We start from the raw sequence: 14297 nt of genomic DNA, 5'->3' as shown, positions 1-14297 counted from the left end.
TATGGAAAAAAGGAAAATCTACAGATGCAAAAATACTTCATACAAGTTAAATGGGTAACAAGTCTCTGCAAGTACCAAGTACAATATATGCCTACTTTCACTTACCCGCACAAGGTAAATGACAACAAACATAAGGTTCCATCTATCCATCTAGTTTTTTACGAAAACTTGCAATTCCTGTCTTAACCAAAAAGGGCTCACAATAACACATCTGGATCTGCTCAAAGCTTCTGACTTCTATCCTAGACATCACTAATGCTTTCTCTGTTAATAGATTAAAATACAAACAGTAAAAAGTCAGAATGCCAAGTTGATCATGTATCAAAGACAATACAAGACTCTTTTATAGGGAACCAAAAATCAATGAATAAACTGTTCAAAAATACAAAGAACAATGAATGAAGTCGTGATAAAAGGTCATATGATTGTCTATGATTCAAGGAAAAGAAAAGAAAATTCATGCAGATCAACAATTAGAAGGCACGGGAATACAAACACTGATTTCGTATGACAAAACTCAGCCAACATATTGGCATCCATTCCCTATATTAGTAAAAGCATGATGAGCGATCACCACTCGGATTTTAGTAGGACAACGTGCTTTTCAAATTGCACTAATATTTTGTGTAGGATACAAACATGTACGGCTGAAAATGTGTGCAATACTGCTGACCATTTTATAGGCTCAGTGTTTGAATTGTCTTGCCTTCTATTTCATTATTAACATCTTAGAAGCAGAGGTATCTAACTCGAACGATTTTACAATAACAGGTTGGTTTGAGTAACGTTCAAGTCAAATGTCCATCAGGTCTAGCATCTAAACCTTAAGGAAACGAGCCAATCAAGTCAAACCGCCGATTTGAAATACATATTTTACCTAAAGCAACAAGGAACTAACAATGTAGGTTAAGATTTACTGAGCCAGTAGCCCAGTACTTTGGTTATTATCTAAATACACTCTCAGGAGTGTGTATTTCAGATTACAGAACTATATATATCAATGATCCTATTATGAACAATAAACTAACATATAACCTTCTACATATATTTTCATCATTTATGTAACATAAATGAACTGCAAGAACACAAAATGCATTATAAAAAGCACACTTAAAGAGAAAGACATTGAGATCTTGACTCCACAGAAGAAGTCCCCTGGAAAGAAAAAAAAAAGGGACTCGATTAAAGGAATATGGATAACTGATATTGCTAATATTTGTACCTTGCGTCTCTTGAACTTCCTTTCTCCACCTTCGGAATTCATGAAAGATGTTGTTTGGCCACCAACACCTTCCTCTAGAGGTAACGATTTAACATCTTCAAAGAAACCATCAGCTAGACCTTGCAGGCTGCCACACACACACAAAAAGAAAACATTTCAAGTCATTGGCATAAAAAAGATATGACACCAAAGAATGTACTGAAACAGGACTGACCCGCTTCTTGATTTGCGCATACGGTACAGCTTCTTCTTTTCCATACTAGAAAGAGGAGCACGAGTGAAGAGCTCCTCTTCTCTCCTTGCACGATCTTCAAGTACTGCCTTCATCTTCACCACATCTCTATCTTCAGTTCCGATAACCTCCCTCACCTATAATTGAATACAGTGTAAAAAAATACAAACTTGAAGAGAACTAGAGGAAAAAATAACAATAAGAGCAACCTAACCTCTTCAGGCCTTCCTTCAAGATCATTCATTAAATCTCTTGCATATTCACTCTGCAAAGCTTGCCTGAATGCTTGTTTCTCTTTTCTTGACACATTTCTCTCCTGTCTCGCGGTCTTACTGTCATCCATAGATACTGGAGCAATCTTTGGAGGTCGATACTTACCATCATTATCCTACAATAGAAATCATACAAACATGAGGCATACATCTAAAACATAATATGAGAAAACAAAACATTGCAAGCAACCATAGTGCTGAACAAATGAAAACTATGCATAAGTAATTTTTATCCTTCATCCTAGTACATGAAATACCCTTATGCCTCAACTTTTCCTTGTCGGTATTATAACGCAGAGCAAAGGATAAACGTAGCAATTTTGAGTCTACAATCTATCATAGGGTTGAATTGGGTTAGTTAAGTTAACGCGTAAAATTTTTATAAACCAGTTTGAAAGAATAAATGTGGAACGGGTAAAAAGTTGTCCAATGTGTAATTTTACTGCATAAAACTTACGAAATCCTTTATTCAAACATTTAGATTATTATAACAGTAATATAACTTTTGTTAAATGATATGAGTACTTCACACACTAGTTATGATATGTAACAGAAAAGATTTTGAAGAAGAAACATAAATAACACGACAATAGAGACAAAGAAAACGATAATTGTATGATAGATAGATAACTAGATTCGATTTATAACAAATCCAAAACTTGAATAGAGTTCCAATGACTCCTAATTAGTTACCGACATATAATTTCCTAGTTAAAGGTGACAACGCCGCACTCAGCGTGGTAGCTTCTTTGTGTATCAATCAAATCAAGAATCAATGACTTGACTCGATCCAATGCTGCGTTTCACTCGTGAGCATCCATGGAAAAAAAAAAGTTCCGGATGAACAATTATGACGTGAAACAGTAACGAAGTGAACAGCAAGAAAAATTTTCCTGGATCACAGGTTACAAGATCGATGCCCTGATACCAATTGATAAGTAACAGGACAGATTCTGAAGAAGCAGTAAAAACACAGCAGTAGACACAAAGGAAATGATAAATGCATGATAGATAGATAACTAGATTCGAGTTCTAGCAACTCCTAAACTGATTAGACTATTAGAAGACGTTTAGTTAGAGAAAACACCCCTTGTTTTCCATTTTTGTTTTCCAAAAAAACATGGAAAACAAATAACACGTTCAAATCATAGTATTCCAAAAATGTTTTCCATATAAAAAACATAAAACATTGTTTTCTACTTTTCTATGGAAAATTAGAAAACACTTTTTTATTGTTTTCCACTTTTCATTTTCCATTTTCTAAATTTTGAAAGCCTCAAATTATATTAACTTTCCCACTACGCCCCCGTCCATCCCCCCTGTCACCCATCGCCCCCATCCCAGTCACCTCCCGCCACCACCCCACCCCAACCTCCCAATTCAAGTATATTAGAACATTTTTTTTTATTAATACGGAGAATAAAAATAGCATTTTCTAGTTTTGAACACGTTTTCAAAATTTTCATTTGTTAACTAGATGAAAAACTCTTCCCATTTTCTAGAAAATTAGAAATGGAAAACCGGAAACCATTTCCACAACTAAACGCGCGCTTAGAGTTCCAGTGACTCCTAATTGTACTTAAACACAATAATAGTATCGACTCCCCTAAACAATTGGCTCATAGGCCTTGTTTAAAGACATCAGAAATAACCTAACTTGACCGCCAAGTACTTGCTAATACGAGTTATAATTAAGTAACTATTAAAAAACGACACTGTGCACCCTCCATCTTTTTAGCCTAGTTCCAGCAGATTTATATCAAGTTATTAATCTAAAACAGATTACACGATAAGTGTTTTAAGTCAGCCCAACCATATTATTTTTAAACCTAGCACCCTGAATTGTTACCAAACTTTTATTTATAAGCATGTCTCTCGGTGACCCAATTACCAAACCCATTCAGAGAGTTCTAACTTCTAACACAGGGTAAAACCCCTTACCAAAAAAAAAACCATTCAGAGAAAGTCAGTTGGTAACTCACCTCGGGAGCAACTTTGTCAATAAGCATGTCCGGGTTTGGACGGAGCTTCAAAGAATCATCTGCTTCATTAGGTTTCTTGTCGCCTGAGCCAACACCCTCTGTTGGATTCCCTGTTAGACTCGTTAGTTTCTGAATTTGGTATTGCAACTTCTTATCGATTGGACGTATCTGCACATTTTGTAAGAAAAAAAAAAGTTAAACCAACTTTTATAACATACTAATGTATTTTCAAAATCTTTAAGTTGGATTATTTATTACTAAAGATACAATACAAACAGAAAATGAGATGAGGGTGTGAAAGGAAAGGACCTTCTCTAAAAACAATCTTGTCTCTAACAGACTATGGACAAGAGGGTGTCCTTGAATTGAAAGTCCTTTTGCTTTTCGAAGCAAATAATACACAAGAGACTGGCAATAATTCAAAAGAAGCAAATGCTTGGCCTCAAGATAGCTGATCCCATCGGCTGTTGGATAAGCACCCGACTTTACCTGATTATAATTCCCATATAAACCGTTAAAACTAGTTTAAACAAAAAATACAAATATATGTGTTTCACTTGAAACAAAACTTAAGATTAGAAAACAAAAGTATACAAATTTCCCTTCTTTATCTTATATATCTATTTGCCATTTTAGCTTATAACTTATCACGTTTCCAGAATGAGGGAATTCAAAGTGAAATTTTCGGTTCGAGTAATTTTGTTAAGAACAAACAAGCCAACTGCTTATTTTGAACACAAGTCTTAAAGCTACTTTTATGCAGTCCTAAAAACCCAATTTCATGAAATACAACATATACTCATGTTCGGTGTTGATTAAAACACAAAGCATGTAAAGATTGTACAATTAGTTTGATCAAACCTAACCTTTGAAGTAAGGAGTCGAACTTTGGCACCCAAATCGTCGAGTCCAGTTTTCATATCTTTTAATACTGTAACTAGTTGAGGAGCTTCCCTGGCAACGATTAAAGTATCATAATTAACATTAATAATAGACAGAATAAACTTTTTTTTCTTTACTAGTATATATATATATACATAATACAATAAAAACCTTTGAACTTTGTCATTATAATGACGACCCAGAAGGGATCCAGATGTAACCATATCTGTCTCTTCCATGATGGTGGCTGGCTGAAGAAGATTAAAAAAAAAAAAAGAGAGAGAGAGCGAGAAAAATTAGAGAGTTGTGAAAAGGTGTATCGACAGCGTATACGCCGGAGTGTCGGTGTATTGGGTTAAGGTTGCCGGTGTATGTGTTTGGCTAAAGTGGTGGCCAGGAAGAGATGGGCGTTTTGAGGATATAGGCTGCTTGTTGTGTGTTGCAGTGGGGAGGAGATACTTAACTTTAACTTGAGGGGTCAAAATTGCCCTAACACATGTTAGGGTAATTTGAGGTACATTGATAATTGATGTTTCAATTCTGTGAGGAAGACCATTGACTTTAAATCATAAAAATCACTTTTAGCCGCTACTCAATGGGATTGACTCATCCCTTAGTTTATGTCAGCGCTAACATCAGGTAAAAAAATACTCTAAAGACTAATCTCCTCAAATCACATCCAATGCATTTATCTCTCAGGTATTATTTTTGGACCAATCAATTATTTAGTTCTATCCCTTTAAAATAATAATAATAATAATAATAATAAAAGAAGTTTAGTTATGTTAGGATTAATTTTAAGTAAACATCAAAGTACGGGATGAAAATTGAAAAATTGACAAAAGACAAAAATGTTCACTTTCCCCATCTCCCATCTGGTCATTCTTCTTCGATGATGAGCTTTGTCGGCCAGAAAAAATGGATTCCATTTTTTTGTTCTTTTTAGAAAACACACACACACATATATATATATTCAACAAAATAAGATATCATTTCATTTTTTTGTTCTTTTTAGCAACATGTTTTCTAAATTCTGCATAAAGACTATACATTCAACAAAATAAGATATCATTTCATTACATAAATAAGAGTTACACATTACATTAACAAAATAAAGAGTTAATTTCATTACATTCAGAAAACAAAGTACAAAATAAAGATTTAATTTCATTACAAATAAACAACCAAATGCTTCGATAAAAGAATACACTTTCTTGATTTATCAAGATTTCCAAAATATCAAGACAAATACAAAGAACAATCAACTGCTTATGAGATCATTTTCAGCCTCCAAACTTGTTTCTCTCGAGCATGCAATGAACTTTCAAGATTGTTTTTTGCTCTTAATAACCCAGGTATGATCTCCACAGCTCTGGTACACATGGGTGGATCAATCCAACTAAAAAACCCACAATTATTCACCTATGCCAACAAATTATCAGTTTAAGTTTATAAAAATGGTTGATTTTTAGTCAAGAACAAATTAATAAAACAAGTTCGAGCATTACCTTGCTTGAACATCGATAGAATCTTCTACCAGGATTCAGAGGGGTCCAAGATGTTAGAACAATTGTTGAATTTTCAAAGTAACCAAAAAAACAATGATTGGATTTGATTTGGAAACCCTAATTGAAATGAGGGGAAGAAAAAGGGGGAGAAAAAAAGAGGGAGAAACAAAAAAAGGGGGGGATTATTTTGTTTTGGAGGGAAATGGGGAATAAAAGGGTGTATATAGGTTGCAGATGTGGCAAAAGACGTAAATACCCTTATGTGGTATACACGTGAGGGGAGTAACAGCGAGACATAAATGTTTGTTTGGGAGAGGAGGGTCTAATAATAGAGATTTTCAGCAGAGCGTGAAGTAATAATAAAAAAAATCGACATGGGCAAAAATTGATAAAACAGCAAACCACAGATGTTATAACAATTCTCTATATATATTTTATAACTTCTTTAGTATTTTTTTTTTTCTAAGTGTTTTTATTGTTGTATTATTCCTGTACCAGTATATTAAATTTTTGAGTTTTGATGTTCCTCGTTCTCGTATCCCTTTCCCGTATTCGTGTCGGTGCTACATAGAGTTCAAGTTGTTGGTCAAATCACAAATGCCCTCTTTCTACGCGCTTACAGTAAGAACCAAATAAGGAATAAGCTCCAATCCATATTTCTTCAAATTTTGACTCCATCGACCATCGTGGCATCGCCTCTATCAAACACTATTCATGTCCTAAAAGGTGACTTCTAACATTATCAAATATGGAGGCAAATATTCCTTGAACCCAAACCAAAAATACGTTATGATTTTAACATGAGGTTGATCAAAAATAGTATCGAATAATACAACAAAAATTTTGCTAAAAAGAAGTAAGCTTCAAAAAGTCAGAAAATGATCGAGATCATTATCTTACTAAATGGCATCGGGACATGTTTGGATGTATTTATCGAAAAATGACGTATTTTTTTGATTTCGCAATTAGTTCTCTTAGTTGATTTTGCATCGACTTTTAACAAATGTTCAGGTACAACTATTACTTTCACCAATAAACGTGTTAAAGATATCTTTAACATCTGTGATGACATGGTTGACTATAAATCTCGTCGATACGTTATTTTGGAAGTCCTGGTTGCATCATATGTATTAGTATAATTTTAGAGTAAGAATATTGCAATTTTTTATAAAAAAAAATACTTTTTTGTCTATATTTATCATTAATTTCTTTAGTAAAAATGACAAAAAGGCAATGCGCTCGATCAACTTAAATGAAAAGAATTAACAAAATTTGTTATGATAAGCTTTTATGATAAATATTTATATAACTAGTTGGAAATATGAAAAAAAGTATATAAAATTCATTATCTAGAAGGATTATAACAGGTAAATGTTTCAATCTAAATTGTCAATTATATTCATATTCGATTCAATTTAAGGGCATGACTGGCGATGAAAGTCCTATTACCGTTCTGGGGGAAACTAGCTAAATGCTAGAAAAAACCTCATGCTCCACCTCATTGGCAAAGACTTCCCAATATGTCTTTCAAAAGTTTTGAACCCGTGACTAACATTTGGCTGAAAGACATAAGCTTTTAATTATAGTTGTAAGTTGTAGCTTTTAAACTAAGTTGTTAACCGAAACTTATATATTTTAGAGTAGTTTGGTATAGTAATTGTAGCCATAACTTAAAGAGGTATTTGTATAATTATTAGATATTAAAAGTTTCATTAAAATTAAAAGGAAGGGTATGTTTAACAAAATTAGTTGTTGTTTTTAAGCTAGGCTATTAACTAGAGCAATAAGTGTTTGGTATGGTAGTTGTAGCAGCAACTTAAAGAGGTATATGTGTAATGTTTAACTATCAAAAGCTTTATCCAAACTAAAAAAAATCATACGCTACTTCAAGTAGAATTTATTTTGGATTTTTTTTAAACAAAAGTTTAATCTAGTTGCATCCAAACAAAGCTTTTAATACCATAACAACTTATTGTTCAAAATTAAAAGCTAAAACCTCCCAAATAACTTTTGTCAAACATGCCCTTAGAGTAGGATGAGAAAATTTTAAAGTTGAGATCAATTTTATAAACATGTTTAAATTTTATATTAAACTAAGGATTGAGATACAAATTGAATATGTTAATTTTAATTCATAAAATTGTTTTTAACTTTACTCGATCAAAAGATTTTTATTTATTTGAGCGTGGGTACTGATCATTCTATGACGGTCGACAAAGTGTTAGTGATGGCTAAATGGTTGGTGCAACTACTTAGTGGAACACCGCCTTGAGTGGTGATTGGTGAGTTTGAGTGGTATGACCACGCGAAAGTTATATGAGTGTGTGAGTTATTAGATATGAGGTAAGTGTGATGTGGGTACTTGATACAGTGTGGTGTGAGTAGTAAATGAGAAGTGAGTTGTCTATAAAAATATGGTGAGTGGTAAAAATGAGATAATATACATGGATTGATTGGGAGTGAGCGATGAAAAAGTTTTTTAAAAATGGAATGACATTATGACCGTAGTTGTTAAACTCTCATGAGTCATGAGTTAACTTTTACGAGTCAAGTCAATTTACACCAAAAACGAGATGATTCGTTATGTAACTAGTTTTTCTCCTGACTCTTACGAGTCGTGGTGTGAACTTGGACTGAGTCATTACGAGCTGTAAACTTATGATTGTTGTAGTTTGATATTATGTTATATATTACATATTATATATATGGCTACATTACTTTGTATATTATATGTGTATTTTTGATCCTTTTAGTATGAATTTGGAGATAAAATGAATGTTTATGACTCTAAAGTATCGAATATGTATTTTGGTAAATTCTTTAATATAATCAACTTATATTTTGTTTTATTTATGTCACATATATAACTATGTAATATTATGTAATATTGAAAAATGTTGTGACTCTTACGAGTCAAATTACGCTCCGAATTACGAAACAAAAATTTACATTTTCAAATTGAGTTAAAAAATACTAGTCGAAAATGATCATTATGATAATCCAAAAAGAGAATGGTTAGGCCTCTTGTAACACCCCAATATTTTAAAGTATTAGAAAATTTATCCTTTTTATAGTTTTAATATTTAATTAATTTACTAGTATTTTATTTTGATATGAGGGGTTAGTTTAGTTGGAACTTTAGTGGATAGCGGGTAAAAATACCTATTTATATTTTTATTTACGTGGCAAAGGGGGGATAACCCAACCACTTTTGCTTGATGAATCATAAGTCTAATTTCTCTCAAAAGCTTTAATCTTCCATCACATTTTAAATCCTTCCGATTCAAAAGCAAATTTTCCTCTCAATCCCTTCAATCAATCTTTCAAGTGATTTAATAATAACAATAATAATCATTAATCTTCAAGAAGCAAAAACTGAAAAGTTAGGGTTGTGTTTTTGGGTGGTGGTGGCTGAATTTAAGAGAGAAAAAGGGAAAAGAGGGGAATTTTGATTCAAGTCTAAATTATTGAATTCTTGAGGTATTGATTTTCTTAACCTAGTTCTAATTCCTTTTTATTAAATTAGGGTTCTTAATCATAGAAATTGGCGGTTTTATTATTTGAGGTTTCAAGTAAAGCCCTAATTAATTTGATTAAGAAATTTATAGTTTGATTGAAAAAGTATATTGATAATGAAAAACCCCCATAGTAAAAACCCCATATTTTGTAGTGTTTGGCTAGTAAATATGATATGAAGTTCTATTACGAGAATTTGGTTTTAGAAAAGTTTTGAGTAGTCAAACACCATAATGTTATAATTATAATGAATGCAAGTAGATGTTTGTAAGGGAGTTGAGTCATGGAACTCATAGATACATATGTGTTGGATTATGTATAGGTGGTGATCGAAGATCATTTTGTTGAGTCTAGTAGCCATACTGTGCATAATAATCAAGTAGAGTCTAATAGCCAAAATCAAGGTGAGTGTATATGCATGTGATTATAATCTTGTTATTGGAGGTCATAGGTGGGTAAATTCCTATGACCCATATGTATGTTGATTAATAAAGCTAGTAGGTGGGTAAATTCCTACTATCATATGTGATGATATGAGCTAGTAGGTGGGTAAATTCCTACGAGCCAATTGTATGAACAAGACTAGTAGGTGGGTAAAGTTCTACTAGCAATGTCCATGGCCATGTTGAAATGAATTGTGATGAATTTTGTGTTTATGTTTGTTGTGATTGAAATGGCTATCAAAAGATAGACTATAAGTGAAGTTTGATGAATATTTGACAACTTGAATATGATCATATGTATATGCATTCACTAAATATTGCTTATGTTTTAGTTGTTTAACATTTTTATAGGAGTTAGTAGTAGTGGCAAGAGCAAGGAACCAATCGAGTGAAGTTAAAGCGGAAAATTTGAAGGTTTTGGAAAGTTGGCATTTTGGGTAATTTTTGGTAGATAATCCCTAATGACCATGTTGGCTCTTGATACAATGTTCTTTTAGTTTAACTTATTTCATGACAAATTTCTGGAAACCTTGGTTATGAATGGGTCATATGATGTTTGAAAGTGGCATGATTGTTTTTGTTTAAGTAATCAAGTTGGGCAAATGACCCATTTGATGGCTAATGTAAATGTGAATTGTGTTTGGATGTTAAATTTTGTTGTAAAGATGTTTTACATGATTTGGAATAGAAATTATGATTAAAGGGTTTGGATGTGTTGCAAGTTGTTTTGAAGTGTCAAAATGTGTTTTTGAGAAATCTGGCTCCCATCGCACCACAGTGAGGGGATTCACTCTCCATTGCACCAAAAACCCAGAAATTTTTGAAATTTCCCACTGAGGCGCAGTGGAAGTGTACAAGCCCACTGATGCGCAATGAAAAAAAAAATATCTTATCATTTTTATATATAATTGATATCTTGGTTTGGTTGTTACACCTCTCCATATAATAATACCTTACTTCTAACCTATTTTTCCATTATTCATTAATTTATCTCTCTTCTAGACACAACAAGAACACCCTCTACTTATAACCCACACTTCTCCCCCTTACATCATCTTTTCAGACTCCACTTTCCTTCATAAACTGCGTGTTTAATATTGGAAGAAACACAAAGATGTCGGCCTAGACGCCGGCTGTACTACCAGTGTCTTCCGCCAGGTTGGCGTCGGCCGTGTGTCGGAAGTGGGAGAAGTCCTATAAGATAGGCCTTATGCCGTTGTTGACTAGACGAGTCAAATAACGAAATAGATTCTATAGACAATAATCCAAATACTCGTACCAAACAAAATCAAAAAGAAAAGCATCACACTTCTCAATGTCACATTCCATTGCAATACTTTATTCCCACAAAAGAAATTTATTCCCACAAAAGAAAGGAAAGAAAAGTCTCTTTTAATTTCATTTGATTTTGTGGTTAGCATTAAAACAATTGTTCACATAATTCACAGATTAAGCAAATCAAATCAAACATGGCTAGTGGTGACACTGACAACCAAACCAAAGTAGTGGTAGTGATGGTGCCATTCATAGCACACGGTCATCTCAACCAGCTGCTTCATCTCTCAAATCTCGTATCTTCCTACAACATCCCGGTCCACTTCATCTGCACCACATCCACCCTTCACCAAGCCCGGTCTCGTCTTCAGGGTCTAGCCACATCTGACCCCATGATCCATTTCCATCAATTCGAAACGCCACCGTTCACGTCCCCACCACCTGACCCCACTAACCATTTCCCTTCCCACCTTCAATCCTCATTCGAATCCACTCTACACCTTCGCAGGCCTGTTTTTGACTTCATTTGTTCTGTTTCAAAAACAGCCACAAGAGTGGTTGTTATTCATGATGCTCTCATGTCGTATGTTGTTCAAGACGTTAAGTCGATAAGTAACGCTGAGTGTTACAACTTTCGCCCACTTTCGGTCTTTTATACTTTCTGGGATTTATGGGAAAAAGCTGGAAGGCCGTTTGAGGTTGATATGGAACTGTTTAATAAACTTCCTTCTCAAAATGGTATTGTTTCGGCCGAGTTTAGGTTATTTGCAAAGTTACAACATCCTCATATGAATAATGATGTCGGAGATTTATTCGATTCGTCCAGAGTTATTGAAGGTGAATTTTTAGAGTATTTAGAGAGAGAAGAAATATCAGGGAAAAAAAAGATATGGGCTGTTGGACCGGTTAATCCGGTCCACACATCTGATGTGACGGTTTTGGATAAAAACCGTCACAAGTGCTTGCAGTGGCTTGACAAGCAGCCTGTAAATTCCGTTATTTATGTTTCTTTTGGGACGACTACTACTTTTACTGACGACCAAATTAGGGAATTGGCTATCGGGTTAGAGAGAAGTGAGCAAAGGTTTATATGGGTGGTTCGGGCTGCAGACAGAGGTGATATGGTTGGGTTAAAGGATAGACTGGTTACGTTGCCAGATGGGTTTGAAGAGAGAGTGAAAGGAAAGGGATTGATTGAGCGGGGATGGGCCCCACAACTGGAGATTTTGGACCATTCTGCCACTGGTGGGTTTATGAGTCACTGTGGATGGAATTCGAGTATGGAGAGTATATCAATGGGAGTGCCGATGGCGACGTGGCCAATGCACTCTGATCAGCCAAGAAATGCAGTTTTGATTACAGAAGTTCTTAAAATTGGTGTGGTGGTGAAAGATTGGGAGCGTAGAAATGAGTTGGTGACAGCCTTAGCGGTTGAAAAGGCTGTTATCACGCTTTTGGGATCGAGACAAGGATATGAGATGCGGAAAAGGGCTGCTAAGTTTGGTGATGACATCAAGTTATCAATGATTGAAGGTGGTGCAAGCCGTTTAGAAATGGATTCGTTTATTTCCTATATACGTAGGTAAAAGTAAATTTGTAATGTCAGATTTTTGGAAATCATGTACAAAGATATCATCATCTTATGGCATTTGATGAGTCTTGTTACTCTTGTATTCATTTAAAGTGTATGATACATCTTAAATTGTCTTTTAAAAGTACAATTGGTCTCATGCTCCTTTATATAACCTTCCAAGTACATACATTTTGAATCATCTTCGTTTCACTGGTTTTTGACCCGTGTTGCTACACGAGGAAAGTAAGTCATCTCTGTTATGGTACACATGTATCAGCAGAAAGGCTAGTTATTTGCCATGGTATTGGTCTATCATACCATAGCACAAAGTCATGCATACTTTTGTAAAGTGTGAGCAAATGTCAGTAATTTAAATACATTGTGAATAAATTTATGAAACGGCGACGTGGTACTGATATCAACTCCAATGGGGATGTTGGGTTTGCCATTTCTCCCTCGCACTCTAGGTTTTTCTGTTAGGCATGTAATCTATAACATTTTCTGTTTTCAGGAATGTAGCAGTTTATGGGTTCATTAAAGGTGAAAACATACTAATTACTTTAACATTTCAAATTTAAAACATAACCTGAAGTCCTGAATCAAGGATTTGGAAAGTGGATAGATCTGAATTACTACCTTTTTTTCAGTTCTAATATAGAAAACTTGTCTTTTTTTGTGTTCATTCTATATGATATATGCAACTGAGGTCACTGCAAGGCGTTGTTAATTTATGATGGAGGATCTTGTTGCAATGCATATGGAATCTAAATAGTTTTATGAACCTGAAGAGACTAGTTTTTGGTAGTTGGATGCGATTATACTGGTAAAATATGTGAAATGATGGATGGATATTTATTAGGTTTCACTAGCTTAGCTGCATGATCAGGTCTGTTCTGAATTGGAGATTATAATGTTTCTCTATAGAATAATGTTTTGGTTTAAGTTGGGATGCTATGTAATTTCACCAAGATAAATCTCACTGTAGTATGTCACATTGCTTCAACAAAGTTCTGTTTGTTTCCCGAATCAACATTAAAGACATGTGATCATTTGTGCATAACTGCATCTGTAACCACAAGAAAGAATTTTATACGATAGATGCGAACATAGGTGAACGATCGTGAAGTCGTGAACATTTTCATTTCTTAGATTATGTTCGGACTAGGTAGAGGTGGCAAGATGGGTGGGTTGGGTAACAGATGAAAACTGGTTCAGATAGAAACACGTCATTTTCCGGTATGGGTTGAAAGATGCTGATATCGGTTTATCTATTACAATATGTATAGATTCTCTCAATAACGATTAAGGATATATCATCATTTAAATTCGACATTGTACAACTTTCAAGTTGCTTGACCCGTTTTACTTATCCATCGTTCCCAATTTTTGTGA

The 14297-nt window shown here is 34.1% G+C and overlaps 2 protein-coding genes across 2 annotated transcripts; one reads left to right on the top strand and one right to left on the bottom strand.

Annotated features, from left to right (window-relative positions):
- On the bottom strand, positions 1-5096 carry LOC122581116 (neuroguidin). The gene is made up of 8 exons (XM_043753267.1): positions 4762-5096; positions 4575-4662; positions 4018-4197; positions 3709-3876; positions 1669-1842; positions 1437-1591; positions 1223-1349; positions 1-264 (listed from the first exon to the last, which is right to left on the bottom strand). Exons 1-8 carry the CDS (start codon positions 4827-4829, stop codon positions 253-255), a joined length of 972 nt encoding a protein of 323 aa, XP_043609202.1. The 5' UTR covers positions 4830-5096; the 3' UTR covers positions 1-252.
- A 6308-nt stretch (positions 5097-11404) lies between these two features.
- LOC122581115 (zeatin O-glucosyltransferase-like) lies at positions 11405-13050 on the top strand. The gene has a single exon (XM_043753266.1). It carries the CDS (start codon positions 11527-11529, stop codon positions 12916-12918), a length of 1392 nt encoding a protein of 463 aa, XP_043609201.1. The 5' UTR covers positions 11405-11526; the 3' UTR covers positions 12919-13050.
- Positions 13051-14297: the final 1247 nt, after the last annotated feature.

The sequence above is a fragment of the Erigeron canadensis genome, chromosome 9, assembly GCF_010389155.1.
Source record: "Erigeron canadensis isolate Cc75 chromosome 9, C_canadensis_v1, whole genome shotgun sequence".
In the NCBI taxonomy this organism is placed as follows: Eukaryota; Viridiplantae; Streptophyta; class Magnoliopsida; order Asterales; family Asteraceae; genus Erigeron; species Erigeron canadensis.
Note: the sequence above shows the minus strand (reverse complement) of the source record. Positions and strands in the feature narration are given on the sequence as shown.